Consider the following 20,872-nt stretch of genomic DNA (forward strand, 5'->3'; position numbering starts at 1 on the left):
TGTGTAGTGTAAGCCATCATATGGAAGCGAAAAAAAGTTGCAACCTGTAATAAAGAACCTACATGTTGGCCAATCAGCTGCAGTGATGATAAGCAATATTCTCCCTGTTAAAGGTATACATACTGTATCTATAGCTAATAACAGCATATTTTGTCATTTAATTATTGCTTATTTAGCCTGACCAAGGTAGGGCCTTACGGCCGTCTCTTACATCTGACCAGGAATAACACATACTATACATATAACAAAACCTTCTCAATAATGATAATACTAATAATAATAGCTGACAGTAATAATAATAATAATAATAGCAAAGGGTGGTTAGAATAATATAGATTAGCTTAGCTCATTTGAAGCCATGTTTAGTATTATGGGAAGTAGAATAGATAAAGGAAGAGGGGAAGACTGGAATGTCAGTGACAGTGGCTTTTAGGAAAGAGTAAAATATACATAGAGAACTCTACCGACAACAGCAGGAAAAAGTCCTGGGGGAAGGAGAGCGATGAGAATGAGCTGCATGAGTGCAGGAGAGATGGCTATTGTGTCAGAAAGTGGGCCCTTTAGCTACACTTTGAAGTTTGGAAGGTATTTAATTTCTCCGATATTTTGAGGAAAATGTTCTAGAGTCTGGTTCCTGATAAAGAAAATGATTTTGAAAATATTGCAGAGCTATGTGTTGGAACAGAGAGAATTTTGCTTTGTTGAGAATGAGTATTTCTGTTGTGCTGTTCAGAAATTAGAATAACAGTTAGGACAAATAAGAGACATTGCAATGACTGGAAAGACAGTAGAGCAAATATATGAGGATCACTCAAAAAGAAATGCACACTATTTTATTTTAAATCCATCTTTTATGCTACATGTTTGAAAGTTTTACAGTGTATAGATACATCCTTTAGGAACAATATTTTCATTTCTCCACATAATTTCCATCACTCTCAACTGCTTTATGCCATCTTGTAACCAGCGCCTGTATACCCACACGGTAAAATTCTGGACCAACCTGTCGGAGCCACTGTTTGGCAGCATGCACAAGGGAGTCATCATCTTCAAACCTTGTTCCACGAATAGTGTCTTTCAGTTTCCCAAAGAGATGATAGTCACATGGAGCCAGGTCAGGACTGTAAGGCAGGTGTTTCAGTGTTGTCCATCCAAGTTTTGTGATCGCTTCCATGGTTTTTTTGACTGACATGTGGCTGTGCATTGTCGTGCAACAGCAAAACATCCTGCTTTTGCTGATGTGGTCGAACATGACTCAGTCGAGCTTGAAGTGTCATCACATATGCATCAGAATTTATGGCGGTTCCACTTGGCATGATGTCCACAAGCAAGAGTCCTTCGGAATCAAAAAACACCATCTCCATAACTTTTCCAGCAGAAGGTGTAGTTTTGAATTTGTTTTCCTTGGGTGAATTTGCATGATGCCACTCCATTGTTTGTCTCTTTGTCTCTGGTAAAAAATGATGGAGCCATGTTTCATCACCTGTCACAATTCTTCCACGAAATTTATCTCCACCATTCTCGTACTGTTCCAAAAGTTTGCTGCATACCATTTTTCTTGTTTCTTTGTGAGCCACTGTCAATATCCTGGGCACCCACCAGGCACAAACCTTTTTTAACGCCAACACTTTCAGTATTCTGCAAACACTTCCTTCCCCTATCCCAACGTAGCGTGACAATTCGTTCACTGTGATGCATCTGTCAGCAGTCAGCAATTCGTTAACTCTCTGCACATTGTCTGGAGTGTGTGCAGTATGAGGCCTGCCACTTCGAGGACAATCCTCAATATTGCCGGGCCCGCTTTCATCACGTAACCTGCTTGCCCACCGACTAACTGTACTGCAATTGACAGCAGCATCTCCATACACCTTTTTCAACCTCTTGTGGATGTTTCTCACTGTCTCGTTTTCACAGCACAGGAATTCTATGACAGGATGTTGCTTCTGACGAACGTCAAGTGTCGCAGCCATCTTGAAGACATGCTGTGATGGCGCCACTCATGGGAACAGGTTGAACTAAGTTTGAAAACAAGCAGGAAGGATGTATCTACACACTGTAAAACTTTCACACATGCAGAATGAAAACTGTATTTTTACAAAAATAGTGTGCATTTCTTTTGGAGTGACCCTCATTGATTATGATAGCCTCCACTCTTGTGAACATGTAGCCATCATATCTGTATGTAGGTTGGTGTGATATAGTCAAAAAAGTGTACATCACAAACACATCATACACAAGCATTCATCGTCAGTTCCAGTTTGCATGAGCTTTTGTATGAAAGTCCAGGAGTGCAGCACTGTAGTCAAGTATAGGGGACTACTAGTGTCTCTATGAGCTTATTTTTAGGCTCGAAAGAAAATAATTTTCTATATTTCTGTAGTGAGTGAAGCGATGCTGACAGCTTCTTACAGAGGGCAGTTGTGTGTTCATAGTCCGGTCTGAATGATTGTCCACAATTATCACCAATTTCTTTGCAGGAAAATAAAGTTATTTCTGTGCCATTTTTGAGTAATGATGGAAGAGATTCGCAAACTGAGGGGTAATAAGTCTTTTGTGAGTGAATAAGACTGCTTACATTTTAGGTGGATTAGGTTTCAAACTTACACTCAGTGCTAACAATGACAGGACAAGTAAATCAGCATTTACATGCAGGATGGTGTGTGCAGATTTGTTGGACTTGCACTTAGATACAACTGAATTTCATCAGCATGTAGGTGATATTCGCAGTGTGAGAGAATGGTTGTCACATTATTAAATCCTTGAAGAACCTCTGATCCTACATCCCTCAATTATAACCTTTTTGTTCCACTCATTATGCACTGTTGGTGAGATGTAAGGTATGAGTGGAACCACTATACAGCTCTGTACAAGATATGTTTTTACTCATAAATTTAGCAAGTAGAATGCCAAAAACAAATGTCAAATACTGTGCTCAAGTCCAAAAAGCACATAATAGCAGCCTGTTGTTTGTTCATTGATTGTTTCAGTTTGTCACTCACTTTTATAAGAGCAATTGTTGTGCTGTGATTTTTCTCGAACTGGACTGATATTCATCTGAAAGGTGACCTGATGTTAAATAATTAGTAAGCCATTCATGAACAATGTATTGTAAAGCCTTGGGTAGTGCTGACAGTATGCAAATGGGCCTGTAGTCGGAAGGCTGTTCCTGCTTCCCGGTTGCTGGAAAGATGCTGGAGATCAGAGAATAGTTACAAAGGTGCATCTTCATGCTTTTGTGGTGCAATGATTGACCCATTAAATTTTGGGTGAGAGAATACTCGTTGGCTTCAAAAACTCTCTTCAAGTGTTGGAGCTCAACCTTCAGAGTCTTCCTGTCAGCAATGACATGTGCTCTGTGAACTAAAGTTCTCAGGACACTGATTGTCTGCAAAGGATAGCGGCAACTATTTACACGATCTATATGCGTTGGTTTCCAGTATACCGTATGTGCCAATTTGTGGACATAAGCTTCTCGGTCTCAAGAAAATTTGGCGCAACGATGATGGCACTTTGAGACACAGTATATTGGAAACCAACACAAAGAGATTTATATTTATGTGCAGATAGCTGCCACCATCCCTCACAGATGATGAGTGTTCTCAGAACTTTAGTTCACAGAGCACACATCATTGCTGACGGAAACAATCTGCAGGTTGGGCTCCTACACTTGAAGAGAGTTTTTGAAGCCAATGGGTTCTCTCCACAGCAGATATATAAGGCACTACAAATGAAACCAGAGGTAGTTTTCTTGCAATATGTGGGAAGCCTATAGTTAAAAATAGGACTCTTCAGCAAGCACAAAGTAAAAGTGACTTTTCCTCTTCCACTGAAGACAGCAGAACTCCTGGGTTACGTTAAAGATGGTTTGCTGCTCTGGAAAGCTGGGGTTTACAAGATCCCATGGCCTTTCATGCATCGAGCAGATGATTTGTACAGTCCATGAAAGATGTACAGAGCACCACTGGCACACCCGCCCCTTACAGCCAAATAAATCAATTGTTGCACAGAACACTATACTGATACTGGTCACTCTATGCTGTACAAAAGCATTGAAATTTTAGTGTCAGCATCACCTTTTTGGGACTTGGTGGTGAAATATGAAACTGAAATTCACTTGGCAATGAATTTAATTAAGAGACAATGGCTTCAACTTGGACAAGCCATGGAATCCGGAATCCAGTGCTTTCTGTAATAAACTTACGAAGTCTTGTAACAGTGCAGCTCAGAGTGATGTACCAACATTCCTGCATGGATTGATTGTGCAGCTACAGACATAATTCGGGCATATGTGTACTACTTAGCCGTCAATCAACACCTCTGGGCCTGTGTATCTGTGGTCACATGTACAGTGGCATGGTCCCCAAGTTTAAAAGGCTGGAGCAATTGCTGGAGCATCAGCCTTTTGATTCACTCTAAAGATGGCTGAATGACATACAGGTGAAATATTGGCAGAAAAAGTTGAATTTATGTGGCTGTATGCCCAAAATGTAATAGTTAAAAATGTCAATTTTCTTGGCGGTATAGGATTGATGAGAAGATTGATCATTTGCACTGTTAGACTATCATACTGTGCAGCTGGTGAACATATTTGTGCAATTGACTTTGGGATCTTGCTAGGGCTTAATGATGGCAGAGAACATTTTTCATTTGTACCACCTGCTGATACTTTAAGGCAATCAATAGTTTGTGCCCTTGTTTGTTGGTCAAGTAAAGATACCAGCGTGTCGAAATATTCATTTAGACCCTCAATAAGAACTAGATGTTTAGCTGAAGATTTGGGCTTGTGTGTTCATAGACCTCATAGATTTGATGGCCATCACAGGATGGCAGGTCTGTGAAAGTCCTCTGTTAGCAACTGGGTATACCTAAGCTTTGCATTTCTCACCGATTGACTAACTCTGTTCCATAGTTGCTTGTAGGTGAGATGATTATCAGAGGTCAGGTGCTGTTTGTACGAGGGCTGTTCAAAAAGTAAGATGACTTTTCAAATTGCTTGGGCAATGTTACATTTGATCTTTTTTTTTGTTATGCTGGTACACCTGCCCCGAACATATGTTCACATTTTCAAGTGTACAGCATACTTCGTTTGCTTTGACAGATAGAAAGGTTAGACATGTTTCAGTGTGCTTGGCGATTTTTGATTATTATAAAAAATGGAGCAAAGAATTTGCATCAAATTTTGTGTGGAAACAATTGAAATGTTGACAGTGGCATATGGTTAGTCTGCTCTAAGTAAAAAGAAGTTTAAAAGTGGTACAAGCTCTTCCAGGATGGCCGAGAAGATCCCAGTGACGAACCTGCTCTGGCCACCCCAGCATATCAACAACAGATGATAATGTCGAAGCTGTGAAGAAAATTGTTTTGGAAAATCATTGAATTACCATAAGAGAAGTTGCTGAGGATGCTGGCAAATTGGCCTTCTCGTGTCATGCAATTTTTTCGGATGTTTTGGGCATGAATGTGTGTCAGCGAAGTTTGCTCCAAAACTCAATTCTGATCAGAAGAACAGTCGCATGAGCATCGCTAAGGAGCTCTTGAATGACATCAGTGATGATCCTGATGTTCAAAAGGGTCTTAACTGATGACAAAACATGGGCTTATGGTTATGACATCGAAACCAAAGCCCAGTCATCCCAGTGGAAGCATCCTAGAGAACCAAGATGAAAAAAGGCACACCAAGTTCGATCAAATGTCAAAGTTTTGCTCACTGTTTTTTCAATTACTGTGGCATAGTGCATCATGAGTTTTTGCCTTCAGGTCATAGAGTCAATAAGGAGTAATACTTTGACATTATGCACCATTTGTGAGAAGCAATACACAAAAAAGTCCAGAATTGCAGAAAAACAATCCATGGTTTTCGCATCACAACAATGCACCTGCTCATTCATCATTGCTTGTGAGAGATTTTTTGGGCAGAAACAACATGACAATCCTGCCTTAGCCACCATATGCACTGGATTTGGACCCCTACAACTTTTTCCTGTTCCCAAACTGAAGAGACCTATGAAAGTATGGCGACTTTCAACGATTGAGGAAATAAAAACTGCATTGCCGGAAGTACTAAAGGCTGTACCGAAAAGTGCTTATGAGAAGTGCTTCAAGTATTGGAAGAAGCATTGGCACAAGTGTATTGTGTCTGAGGAGGATTACTTTGAAGAGGACAACATGAATATTGATTAATAAATACATATTTTTTCATAAAAATATAGACACTTTACTTTTTGAGCACACATCGTATATCCCGTCTCCTGTGTATTGTCTCTGATGCTCAGAAGGTGTTTGAGGTGCTCTGTAAGCCATGGTGCAGATTTTCTCCTTACTCTTACTGTTTATAGAGGTGCATGTTTCTCTTATAAATTATTGAGTCTCTTAGTGAAGTTGGATACTTCATTCTTTATGTCGAAGTTAGTTCCTGTCATTGTCTGCCAAGAAATACCATAGGCATCACCTGTAATCTTGGACATATTCATGTGCTTAAAATATCTAAAAGTCACCAGTGAGTAAGTCATGAATATTACATCATGAGCAGACAAGCGAGATGGTGAACTCCAATCATGTGAATTTCTCTATTAGGAGATTTGATTGCAAATAAATCAATAAATGTATGAATGTCTGCTTTATGGTGAGTAGGCCCAAGTGGAATCAGTGTAAGTTCTGAGCAGAAAAGTATGCACCTGAATTCTGATACAAAAGGAATGTTGTTTAGAACATTTATGTTGGTATCTCCAGTTACAGTTACATGTTCATACAATGATCCAAGGCTTGAGAGTGCAGATTTGAAGCTAGAGAGCTATCCAACTTTAGGTGGATTGTATATTACACAAGTGAGACTCTTTCTATTGAGCAGTTTAATCTCAGTGAACATGCATTAGGGTTGTGTGTACCCATTTTTTGATGGGAGCATAACCTTGGGGAACAAATTTGTGTGTGGATATGCTGCCACACCTCCCCCTCATCTGTTTCAGAAAAATGTGACCATCAAGGCTTATGGAACTGGGAAGGATACTCGGCTTCAGCCATAGGCTGACAGGAGTATAACATGAAAGCTGAGGTCCTGAAATATGCAGCAGAACTCAGTCAGGTGGGCTGGCAGGAACTGCTCATCTTTGTGAACAAGCTAAGGTGTAGAACTGTCACGAGTTATTTCCACTATTAGTTGTCAGGTTGAGGGGAAACCTGTTCTGAAGTCAGTCATAGCCCATCGTCTTGTGGAATGCATTGGGCATGGGAGGAGGGAGGTGCACAGAGCTGTAAAAGGCAGGCAGGAAGTGGGAGGAAGTGGTAAGAGGAAGTGGAAGGTTCAGGATCAGGTACACTTGTCCAACACTGTGTGAAGGTTGAAGTTGAATGAGTTTTTTAGAGATCGATAAAACACGGCAACAAGGTGAGCAGTGTATGACAGTATGAGACATTGATACTAAAAGCATGTTTGTACTGGAAAAGTATTTCCATCAGTGCCAAATTACGATATCTCAGTACAGCAGTCTTACCAGAGGCATTGTATGCTCAGAAACAACAGTAAAGAAGGGGAAGAATGAAAATTAAGGAGATGGAAAAAAAGAGAGGAAAATACTGAGAAAGATTTGCAGGCCAGTTCAGACAGAGGGAATCTGGATAAAGAGAGCACCAAATGAACTGTATGAACAGACAGAGATGACATCAGGAACAGAAGGGCAAAGTTACATGGACACATACATAGGATGAACAAAAATAAAATAAGTTGACCAAGAAAATTTGTAACATAGCGACAAGTAATACAGTGAAAACCAACTGGGTAAAGGAAACCATAGAAGACCTCAAGAAACTGAACATCTCTGTGCAAGACCACTACACTCGCATTCGGGTGGACAATAGTTCAATCCCGCGTCCAGCCATCCTGGTTTAGGTGTTCCTTAATTTCCCTAAATTGCTCCAGACAAATGCCGGGATGGTTCCTTTAAAAGGGCAAGGCTGACTTACTTCCCCGTCCTTCCCTAATCTGATGAGACTAATGACCTCACTGTTTGGTCTCCTCCCACAAAACAACACAACTCTGCAGGAGACGTGACAGACAGGGAAAAATACAGAGAAAAAATCAGAAAACAGAAATTTCAGCAAATGCCCAAAGAGAGGAAAACAGGAAAGAAGTGGACAGAAGAGAGGAAGAAGAAACACGGTGAATATATGAGAGGTTTTTGGGAAGAAAAAGGAAAGAGAGAGAAAAAATGCAATGAAAATTGATTGTGTTTCAGCACTTTCCTTAACGGGGAACTATCATTAATAATAATAATATTAATAATAATAATAATAACAGAGGAAACAGTAAGAGCAAAAGATTATATTTAAACAAGAATAAAATAATAATGTAAAATGTAAGAAGTCCACAACAAGTGGAGTCAACTGAGTACAAAGGGATTTAGAACGAAACAATATAAAAATAGAAGATATAAACAACAGAGAAGCCTTTCATGGAAAAGCTATTGAAAATGGAAAGATTCCAGGGCAGGACAGCTAAAAAAGACTGGTTCAAAATGGTCTGAGGACAGAAAGAAGAAACATAGTGAACAAATTAAGGCATACTGGAAAAAAAGAAACGAACAGAGAACAAAGAATTTAAATTAGAATGTGATCCTCAGATGGCCTATTTGCAATAAAAAAATAAAACAAAAATAAAAAATAATGTAAAAGGGAACAGTAAGAGCAGCAGACTAAGGGATATATCTAAGGTTATGTTATTAATGAATAAAATTATAATTTTGTAGCAAATTCATCCTCTGGATCAAAATCCCATGAGACTAGTGAAGTAATAGTGAAATAATGGTTATATTGGTATTTTAAGTATGAAAATTGAACAAAAATGTATAACTAGTACCAAAAGTAAACCTAAGCAAACAAATGCTAATAACACAAGACTGTTTTCAAGGAAAATACTACAAAATAAAATGTTTCTTTATGAAAGATCAGTTTGGGCTTGCACAGCTTAGGCTTTGAAGTTCCATGTTGTTTCTCACTGAGTGCTTATTGGCAGAAAAGCTTGTGTGGCTTCTTGGAATAGAGTTAGAATACAGACAAGAACATTTTTGTGTAATATTTCAAGTAATATTCCTCTTTTGTATGTTCTCACTGTAATTCAGAAAAATGGCATGTTGCATTTCATTCATGTCACTGACTTTGACTCAATCAATCAGTCTCTTTATTCATCCATTAACAATATACATTGCATGGATGTCATCAATTACAATTTAATTTCTTATATTTAATTTGTTTCAAAAAACTTGGGTAATAAATACAAATATTTTATACCAGTATAGATAAATAATATTACTTTTCCATATTCATATATTCTTCAATGTTATAAAAACTATGTGTTAGTAAAAATTGTTTAAGATCTACCTTGAATTTGTGAAATTCTTTTATTTTCTCTATTGTAGAATGCAATGCACTAAAAAGTATTTTGGGCTGGTAGTTTGCACTTTTTTGGTAGAGCACTTCTTTGTGGGTGTCTCTGTGAAAATCATCTCTATTCCTTGTCTCATGGTTATGAAACTGATTATTTAATGTTGAAAATTTGTGGTGAGTTTTCAGAAAGCAGATACATTCATAGATGTATAAGCTAGGAAGAGTCATTATTTTAAACTCTTTAAATATTTCCCTGCATGATACTCTAAAGGGAACCCCTTTCATTATTCTAATAGCCTTTTTGAAGTTTGAAAGCTTGTTTTGCCATACCTATATTTCCCCAGAAGATCACACCATACCTAAGCAAACTGTTCATATAAGCATAATAGGCACACAGCAATTATTCAGTGTTGCAACAGTCCTGAAGCATTCTTAGCACATAGCATTTCCTTAGGTTTTTACTCAAAACTTCTAGATGATTTTACCATCTCAAGTGCTCATCCACCCATATACCTAGGAATTTTGTGTGTGGAGGTTCTGCAATAACATAGTTCCCTAACTTAGCTTTCACTCTTCTTCTACCTCTACTTTTAATATTACTGAAATTCACCGATACTGTTTTATCCTTATTTATGATCAAAGTATTATTGCTAAACCATTTTCCTGTCTCATTTATTGTCCTAGAGACACTCTGCTGTAGATTATTCTCACTGTATCCTTTTATGAAAATGCTAGTGTCATCAGCGAGCATCGCCGTTTCTGCAACTGTCAGATGGTCTGGCAAATCTTTTATATACATCAAGAACAACAGAACATGGAACCCTGGGGCACTCCATATCTAGCGGCTTTTTTTTTTTTAAATCTGAAAGATACTCTTTGCCTTCATGACATATTTGTGCTTTCTGTTGTCTATCAGAGAGATAAGACTTGAACCATCTGTTGTCTATCAGAGAGATAAGACTGAACCATTTGAAGGCGAGTTCCCGGACCCCATAAAATTCTAGTTTGATAAGCAATAAGTCATGGCTGATTAGATCAAATGCTTTACATAAATCTAAGAATATCCTGCAGCTTAATTCATTCTTGTCCAAGGCATTTAGGACCATTTTCATGAATTGGAAGACTGCCATTTCTGTAGATCTCTTCTTTCTAAACCCATTTCAAGCATTAGTCAGTATTTTATTTTTATTCAGGAAGTCAGCTAGCCTTTCATGCATTACTCTTTCAATTACTTTAGAAAAACCTGACAATAATGACACTGGCCTATAATTATTTATGTCAGCTTAATATCCTTTTTGTGAAGTGGTTTTACTACGGAGAGTTTTAGTTTTGATGGCAACACCTCTGTCCTAAAAGATGTATTAATAATATCAGGTAGGTGAGTATCTATGCTGGCAGAACTATGTTTGATTACCTTGTCTGGAATTCCGTCAGTACCACAAGACATTTTATTTTTTAGTTTATTAACAGCATTTCTAACTTCACATTCTGTTACTGGGCACAGAAACATTGTCTTTCTACAAGTTGGTACTTTTATGTTTTTGTTGTTTGAATTGCATAGACTTTTAATTAGGTTCAGTGCTTTGTTCACAAAATGTTCATTGAATATATTGGCTATCTGTTGAGCATCTTCTGTCACTTTACCCTCACTTTTAGTTTTGAAATTATGGGTCTTGGTTTTACATTTTCCTATGTTATTGTTTCTAACCGTCCAAATCGATTTTGATTTATTGCTTCCCTTGTTCATGTATGAATCATTGCTTAGCCTTTTTGCTGCCTGTAAAACTTTCTTATAGACCCTTCTATATTTCCTTTAGTATGGTTTTATTGTTGTATTTATTTTAGCATATTTGCTTAGGTTTCTAAGAGTGGTTGCTGATTTTTTAATCCCTTGTGTTTGTCTTCTCACTGACTTTAATTCTTTTTAATGGGAATGCCACATCGTAGCAATATTTATAATCAGTAAGAAAAGCGTCATACTTTTTGTCTACATCATCAGTTTGTTCTATGCTCCACTGCACCCTTTTTAGCATATTATTAAAAACCCTTATGTTATTTGCATTAATAAGTCTTCTTTGCACATATTTTTCTGTGGCTGCGCGTTTCTTATTGTCCTCATTCCTTATCATCATTTTTAAAGCCATATGGTCAGAAAAGCCTATATCTGTTACTTCAGTATTGTACTTACAGCTTTGTTTGTTGGTAAATATCTGATCAAGTGTTGTTTCAGACCCATCCTCATATCTGGTAATTTCCTGCAGCGTAGGTTGCATGTTGTGTGAGTTAAATAGATTTAATAATTGTACCTTGTTCTTATTACTTTCATTAAAATTAATGTTAAAGTTACCAAGAACTATTGTGCATTTTGACCTTCCTCTCAACTCATTTAAAGGATCATCTATATAATATAAGAATTGGGTAAAGTCACCTGATGAGGACCTATAGATGCAAGCAATGATAGTTTGACAGTCTGTAAGTTCACAAATACAACATTCAAAACCTTTTTCTTCACACTTCACCTTGCTAAGTTTTACCTTGATTTAACATTACTTCTAACATAGATGAATACACCTCCAAATTTATGTTTCGCTGCAAAAGCTACTTATTAAGTCAAACTCTGGTATATTTGCTGCACAAATCTGAGTGTCCCGAAGCCAGTGCTCATTGATACACAGCACAGAAACCTCCTTAAGATTACAGTTTAAAATTACTTCCAGCTAGCACATTTTGTTGCCTAGTCCTTGTACATTCCAATACAGCAAAGTCAAGCCACCTAGAGTTGGTGCACAGCTCACCTTAGTATCCCCTTCAGGTTGCTTGGTAGAAAAAAATCCTTCAAGTGTGAGGGTCTTGTCACTCTTCTTCTGATTGGCACTCTACTAATTGCTTCTACTGGACTGGATGCTGTTGTTGACGATGGTGGAGTGTCTACTGCTGCTGCTGCTGCTGCTAAAGCTGACAGATTCTCTGCCTCTACTGGTGGTTGTTGTTGATCTGCATCTGATAATGATGATGCTTCTGTTGCTTTTTGTTGATGTGCTGCTAGCACATTTGAAATGTACCTAAATCTTCATACCTATCACCAAGTGATTAAAGCTCTTCATTAATATGAGGAAAGAGAGAAAAATGTTCAAGTCCCAGTGAAGGTTTTCCATTTTTTCCTACATCACTACTATTAAAATTTTGACATGATTGCTCACTGAGTCCACTGGCCAATTAACTATCTGTATTTCTCAAAACTAAGGTTTTATTCAGTATCTAATGGACTAAGTGTAAAACGAATGTGCATCCCTATCAGAGAGAACACATTGTTACATTGCAGGGTATACTTTACCACAGGCTGTGGAATGCCACCATTTTATATACGAGGGGTGTTCAATACAATGCAACACTTCATTTTTTCTGAAAGCAGATGGGTTTCATTCAAGATTCCAATACACAATATCATCACCCACTCTTTTGGCTATGAAACCCTATTTTTCAACATTATCTCCCGTCAATGCAATGGCTTTATGCCACCTTACTGGGAGGGCCTGTCCGTCAAAGCCAACATTTCACTGCATCAATAACCCCCCACCATCCACATACTGGTTCCCCAAAGTGCATCCTTCATTGTTCCAAACAAATGGAAGTCAGAAGGTGCAAGGTCCAGGCTGTAGGGTGGATGAGGAAGAACTTCCTGATGAAGTTTTATGAGCTTCTCTTAGGTTCACAGACACATGTGACACCTTGTGTTGTCATGGAGAAGAAGTTCATTTGTATTATTTTTGTGATGAACACATTGAAGTTATTTCTTGAATTCCCTGAGAGTAGCACAATACATTTCAGAGATGATCCCAGAAGACCATCACCATGACTTTTCGTGCTGGGGGTGCAGCTCTGAACTTTTTCTTTGGAGGAGAGGTTCTCTGTCACCACTCTGTGGATTGCTGTTTTTTCCTGGTTCGAAGTGATATGCACATGTTTCATTGCCTGTGACAACATTCGACAAAAAATTATTAAGGTCAGCCTCATAACATGCAAGAAATTCTGCACTGATGGTCCTTCGTCCCTCTTTATGCTCTTATGTTAGGTGGCGAGGAACACAGCGGGTGCACATCTTCTAGTACCACAACAATGGATGAGTGTGTCAGCACTGCCAGCAGAGATAAGCAGTCATGTGTTTTGATTGTGATCTGTCTATCACCTCAAATGAGAGTGTATGCAATATTACAGCATTGCTGAAGTCACAGCTGTGTGTGACCAGCTGGCACACAGGACACGAAAGGTTTGCACGACCTTGTTGCGATGGTGATAGACACCTTACCCAATGATGCATCATGCTTTTGTTCACTGCCATGTACCCGTATAAATTCTACAAGTGCCCATGAATATCTGTGATGCTCTGGTTTTCCAATAAAAGAAAATCAATGACAGCTCTCTGCTTGGAATGCACCTCCATTGCAGACATCATTTTGAAGGCAATATATAGTGCCACCACCTATCAGAAACTATAGGGGCTGGAGCAGGAATATTCCACAATATCCCACAGCAAATTCCACACTTTTTCAATTGTAATTGGCCAAGAAAAGAAATTTTTTGTGTTACTTATTGAATACCCCTCATACTACGCAGATTCATTCTTTTCAAGATCTTTATGACTGTTTCAGTTCGGAATAGTGAAAATTAAATGTATTGACACAAATTTTCAGAACTGTGACTATACAACCTGGATTATTAATAAATTTTTGTTGCTGTAATTAATTACCTTAATTCATGTAACATATTTCTTTCAGTACCTGACTGATTCCCTAATGTTCATTAAAGAATGTTTGTTATAATATGTCCAGCTAACATTAACATATTCATGTCACAGTTATTGAAAAATCTTCTGTCTTGCAAAATATTTTAAGCAGATTGGATGGATCTCTCTTTCTTCTCTTCATCCCATATGTACATTCAGCTGGATAGGTTCAAAGCTTTCCGCAACCACCGAGTTCCAATTTCCACTGATTTTCAGTGTGTGGCAGTGTTTGAGAGAAACATTGGGATGCAAAGAGACGATGTTATTTGAGTGGCTCTTTCTTCTCTTCATCCCGAATGTACATTCAGCTACCTGCAGTTTCTCAGTTATGTTGCACATATGCATGTCATTAGTAATCCTTGTACTGGTAGGTACTGGCCAGAAATTCTGTCTCATAATGTTATAGTTTTCTACGGCAAATTTTCCTTTTGATACAGTTACACACTCTAATAAATCTCAAAATACAATCACAAAAACAATCAATTACTGACAAAATTTTCAAATCTAGTCTGATGCAGTCCCCAACAATCAGTCTTTCCTTCTCATCCCGTATGGTAAGCGTCCCCTGACCTGTGGTTCTGGGTGACTTTCCCGAAATCTTCCCCTTTTCCTAGACCTCTACAGTCCTTTTCCTTCACCCTTCTTCCTTCCCCTTCAATCCTTCTGCCTGAAGAAGGAGCCACTGGCTTTGAAAGCTTGCCAATTATAACAGTCTTTTATGTGTGTATTCTGCCACCGCTTAGCAAGTAGACTTTTTTAGTATCTACATAATTTTGTCAGAATACAATCAATATCTTGAAGATTAAAACATAAATTTCTTTGCATCATGTGGTTACATATTTCCTGTGCATACTCGGTTGACTGGTTATTAGTCTGTCATGTGTCAGTGGTATCACCAGAGAAGATAACAACTATTTACTTGTAATGGTATGTGGCAGATCAAAGTACTTATAGCTGGACAATGTTGTATATGGAGTACAGCAACCTGATGTTATATTTAGGTTAAAATCAACAGTCAAAATCACAATAATATTTGTTTATTTATCAGTTTCAGCTTATGTTAAAGCCATCTTCAGAATTTTTGGTGCCCTATGGTTGGTGTTGGCAGCTCCCCAGTTTTCTCATGGTATCACAAGACAACCATGCAACACAGCCATGACGTCCCAGGTGGTAGCAATACTCACAGAGATGCACAGAGGTGCCTGATAGCTACAACACCAAGAAGAATTGCTTCTCGGCTTTTGGCATGATCAATGTGTAGACTGGACCTTTTTTTTTCCATGGAAGATAAGGAAATTATGAGTACTGTTTCTATAATCACCAGTCACTTTAACTTTTGCATAATTTCCTTGCCTTTAAACTATACAGTGATGGACTCATACTCATTTATTTTACAATGATTTCTGGTCATCACTACAAAAGGCATATCAGATGTGAAATGGGACTGACCCTTGTCCCCCCTGTACACCTTGTTTACTTGAAGGGAGAGATGTGCAGCTGCATGTGCAACAGCATTGTACAGCAACCAGAGATGCCACAGAATAAGAAGAGATTTAGGCTTTCTCATCTGGCAGTCTATAAGGCCACTGACAATATAGAAGTAACCATAAGTAGTAATGTGGGAGCGCAAGTTGTTCAGCAAGGGGCGTCTGTGTTTTGCGAATGTGTTCTCAACTTTACAATGGAGAAGAATGGTGCATCTCAACAAGGTAATGGTTGGATGACTGCTGCTATTGTGCGGTATCCTGAAGATATAGTGAAGGCTATTGCAGGACTAGAAGCTTTTAATAGCAGAGGTATTATTGCTTATCACACCTTTCAAGTAAACGACGTGTTGGTCCTATTTCATGTCTAATATGCCATTTGTAGTGAGGACCAGGAATCATTGTAAAATAAATGAGTGTTAGTCCATTGCTGTATGGTTTAAAAATCAAGGAAATTGTACAAAAATTAAAGTGCCTGGTGATCTTACCTTTCATTATAGAAACTGAAATAAATTACCTATCCTTTCTTTATTGCCCATGAGATTTTTTTTAACAAAAAAAAAAAAAAAAAAAAAAAAACAAAAAACAAAAAAAAAAACAAAAAACAAAAAACAAAAAAAAACACACACACACACACACACAGTCTACACACTGATCTTGCCAAAAGCTGAGAAGCGATTCTTCTTGGTGTTGTCCAGTTGCGATAATGCTGTGTCCTGGATGGCACAGTGGTCACCGCACCTGTCTAGTAAGCAGGAGATTCCGGGTTCAAATCCTGGACCAGTACACATTTTCGCTCATCAGTGCCTATTCTGCTTACTATCCCATTGCAGCTGATACCAATGATCCAACTTCAAATTACATATAGTGTTTCACAGCTGCAGGATCTGCATGGTGTCTGTTATTTCACAGGAACAGTCACCATGCTTTCAAATAACAAAAAGAAAATATTTCAAAAGTCATCAAAAAATAAGGAAAACCTGTTTGGGAGGAAGAAGTAGTTTTGAAAGTAAGGAAGAATACTTTCAAAAACTATATGAAGGACAGGATGAAATAAATGCACATGATGGTATAGATGGAGACAAAAAAAATATTTATTCATCCATGACATCATGTTCATGTTATGGAATATAAGTTATAGCATTACAAATCTGAAGGAGCATAAACCTTTTTGTTACAGGGATTTCTAAATATACATGTACTTTAAAGGACAGAATATACATAAATTTACATTACTACAGCTTTTAAGCAGCAATCTCCATTTTAAAATATAAATTGGACATGACAGTTATTATTATTTAACCACCTTTGGTTAATACATTTTGGACAAAACTGAGTAAAATTCTTCCTGAAAGAGTTTTTTATTATTTTGACTGAGCAAGGTAATTTATTATAGACTATGCTGTCTATGTGCCTCACACTGTCATAGCATTTACCCAGTCTCTGATCTGTCAGATGAATGTTACTATCATGATGATCATGCACATCATTATTTGTTTAAAAGAGATTCTTATTTATTCTTAAGAGGTATATGCATTAGACAGGTAATATTGCCTGTTCTTTAAAGACTGGTTTGGTAGGTGCATGTAATCAAATCATGATCTTGTCACTTTGTTTTTGCATAATAAATATTTGCTTGTGTATTGACCCCCAGAAAGGAATGCCATATGATATGACTGAGTTAATTAGTGCAAAGTACACAGAAAGTCTCCCATGAAGAACCCTAGAATGGACAGAATCTTGACGAAGACTAATTGTAAGACCACAGTGGAAAAGTCATGTGAAGGATGATGTGAACCGAAGAGGACTGCAATGGGAGGAGATGCTAAATGATAGACTGTGGGAGAAAAGACAAGCTTGAAAGAGGCTCTGTGAATGACATAAGACCATCTGAATAATTTAAGGAAGTAGGAGTATTCATTACATTTGTGGTAGAGTCAGTGAAATATTCTACATTTGTGTGCCACAGTGCCCCTGTAATGTAGAAATGGCATGTAAAATGAACCCTTATCAAAGAGAAATTTTGTTACAGGTATTTATTAGTGATATTAATACCCCCTCCCCTCTTAATTGAGAGTACCCACAGCCCCCTCTTAACTGAGAGTACAGAATGAGTTTTTGGGCATTGTAAATTTTGCTCTGGAGAAAGAACCAATCTGTTCTGCAGACTTAAATAGACTGCGCTTGCCATGAATCCAGGTAATAAAGATGTCTACTTTGTCAGTGTATCCAATCACAAACCTCAAAGTATTATAAGTCCTCAAAAGATCTTGACATAGAGAAGAGAGATTCTCAGTCCCACAACCAAGTCAAGATATATATTTTGTAAGCTGCTCTTTTAAAACTAAAATGACCATTGATCAGCATACATATTTTTTTAAAATTCAAACTTACCTCATCTGACACACAGAGGCCTCCACTGTCTTTTATTATCTTGAATGCCTTTTTAAGATAGTCTTTCGGATATTGGACTGTTCCGCCAACTCCCTGAAATTTAGTACTTGTATTACGCACAGTCCAGCAACCTATTTTAATTGGTTATTGGTGCTATTGACAGTAAACATATTACTGTACAGAATCACTTCTATTCTGTTTCAAAATTTCTGTTAACACTAGTAAAATATTTTTACATAATTCATCTTCTTCAAATGCTCTTCATACAACCTGTCTTCTCCAAATATCAAAGGGAATGTTGTACACACCAATAGTAATCACTATAAATATGCCCTTACAAATTAAAATGAGAGTAGGCAATAACTCAGCTGCAAATGATTAAGGGATGGTGCATAGCCAGATATAATAGAACATAAAGTTGCACTAGAGAGTTGATTACATTGAAGGAATCAGATGGTGAATGATGGGAGAGGAAGGAGACAGAGCAAGAAACTGAAAAGGAAATAGATGACTATGGAGACCAGCACAGGTTTTGGCAATGGGTTTGCTGGATGAATGGATGCGCAGGAGAGTAGTTGGTGCTTGTTTTGGACCTACCAAAGAGATGTAGACCAACATCCTGGAACATTGCTCATTGTGTTAAAGAGGATCAGGTGAAGTGGGTTTGTACATAGATGTTGAGGTTATGGAGGGAAAGACAGAGGTTGTTTTTGCTGCGGGTCCATATCATGAAGATACCATCAGTGAATCTGACCCAGAGAAGGGGTTTAAGTTGTTTCTTGGATATGAAGGATTTTTATAGGTGGCTTACAAATGTATCAGATTTTGATTAGAAAGAAGATAGAGGGTTTCTGCCATCCACCGTACAGTGGCTTGCGGAGTATGCATGTGTGTTCTCCTGCTGCTGCTTGGCGAGTAGATTCTTTTATCCATCCAATTACATTATATGGAGTATCTATGTTGATATAAATGTAGATTTCAGAAACACATACTTGTGCAAGGCAAATACAGACCTGTATGGATTCAGCAAAAAAGCCAGCAACTCTCTTCTTGTGAACAGAGGTTTGAAGAATTTCTTCCAGCTGATCAATGTACCTGCTTGATGCCTCACAGCATGATGGGCTGCAATTGCATTTGCGTACTGTCTGTACGGGTGAATCTCTACAATATTTTCCACCCCATACTCCTCGGAACACATCTGGATTCATTGTCTAGGATGAAAATAACATCACAATGAATGGTGCTGTGATAGTGAATTTATAATAATTTTTTGAAGTGCAGGCAAGGAGTGAAATGGGTCTATTATCAGAGGTAGTTTGCCTAGCTCTAGTTTTATAGATACATGTTACTACAGCACATTTAAATCTATCAGGAAATGTAGCCTGAGTCACTGATTGACTACACAGATAGCTTACAATAGTCTTATCAAGTCGGTGCAAGAATTTAATACTGTGATAGAAATGTCATGAGTGAGTCATCATTTACCATTTTCTGAAACAATACTTTTCTTGTATTATGTTTACCTAACTGGTAAGAGCACTCTATTGGCCATCATAATGAGATAAACTGTTGACTACAAATTTTTTGTATAAATTACTGATCACTGAAGGTAGCTGGATCTAAAAATGAATTATCAGTGGGTATTGGTCTGTGTCCCTCAATGCTGTCTGGGAATTTTACTGTGGCAAATAATCTAAGGCTTGCTGTCAACAACATTTTTTGGTGCTCAGTCAGAATTATTCAACATAAAATCAATACTGACATCTTCACAAACAATGATTTTCTCTCTCTCTCTCTCTCTCTCTCTCTCTCTCTTTTTTTTTTTTTTTTTTTTTTTTTTTTTTTTTTTTTTTTTTTTTTTTTTTTTTAAAGTTAATCTATTGTGCACAGTCGGCACCAGTGATATAGCAAAAATCCATAGAGTTCAAATACCTTTATTCCTTGATTTCACAGGGATAATATTTTGAGGCAACTGAGTTCAAGGAGCAAAATATTCTTAGTAAAAATGTGAGCCATTGGAGTTATATGTGGTGTTAATTGTCAAATTCCATGTGGGCTTTTGCTTAAAAAGTCACAGTTTCTTACAATGATGTCACAGTGCACCTACTGACTGATTAAGTGATAATCTTTATTCAATGTGCCTCAGACAATAATGTGTCTTGCAATTTTTTAGTCACTAAACTGCATTGAAAAGTTTGAAAAACTGCCTCATGATTTTTCCCAAGTCATTCCAGGCAATTGTTTGGATGGCTTTTCCTAATGGGTTATGGCCATCACCTTCCCCATTCACTTACACAGTTAAGTAAATTATTATGCTTTACAGTTATTGTTATTAGTAGTATGATTATTATTATCTACCCTTTACTTTCATAAAAAAATTTGATTATTTGATTTGAATAAGTTTTAATAATTTTATAATATATTGTTCTAAAACATAATGCCATAGACACAAAGCACCATGGGAGAAAACATCAAATAAATAAAGCCAGGAGGATGGTGGAAATCAAGCACTAAGGTTTCTATATCCTGTTTGGCTGTTGTTCCATTGTGCAAAAAATGTAAGTCCTAACAGTAGTTTACAGGATGTAGATTATCCAAAGCTTGTGTTTATCTAAATCTTGACAAATCAGAAGTACTGATTATTTTTAAAAGCTGTTTTAACAATCAAAATAACAAAGTTGATTTTACTTTAAGATTTTGCCAATTTGTGTCAGCCGCTGGTTGTGACCCATGAAACTCTTTCATTCCAACTGTTTTGTCTACAGCTGCTGTCTTGCCAAGTCAGCAGAACCAAGAACATGTCTGAAGACGTCCAACGTATCTCTGGGTGAAC

General features: G+C 37.6%; 1 protein-coding gene across 1 annotated transcript in view; it reads right to left on the reverse strand.

Moving 5' to 3' along the window:
* Window positions 1–20,872, reverse strand: part of LOC124605308 (alanine--glyoxylate aminotransferase 2, mitochondrial-like) — a 153,636-nt gene that overhangs the window by 28,269 nt on the left and 104,495 nt on the right. Inside the window, exons 6-7 of the mRNA XM_047136890.1 lie at window positions 19,053–19,250; window positions 18,040–18,132 (exon numbers count right to left, since the gene is read on the reverse strand). Coding sequence (XP_046992846.1) covers window positions 18,040–18,132; window positions 19,053–19,250 — 291 coding nt within the window. The remainder of the gene's footprint in view (window positions 1–18,039; window positions 18,133–19,052; window positions 19,251–20,872) is intronic.

The sequence above is a fragment of the Schistocerca americana genome, chromosome 3, assembly GCF_021461395.2.
Source record: "Schistocerca americana isolate TAMUIC-IGC-003095 chromosome 3, iqSchAmer2.1, whole genome shotgun sequence".
Classification (NCBI taxonomy): domain Eukaryota; kingdom Metazoa; phylum Arthropoda; class Insecta; order Orthoptera; family Acrididae; genus Schistocerca; species Schistocerca americana.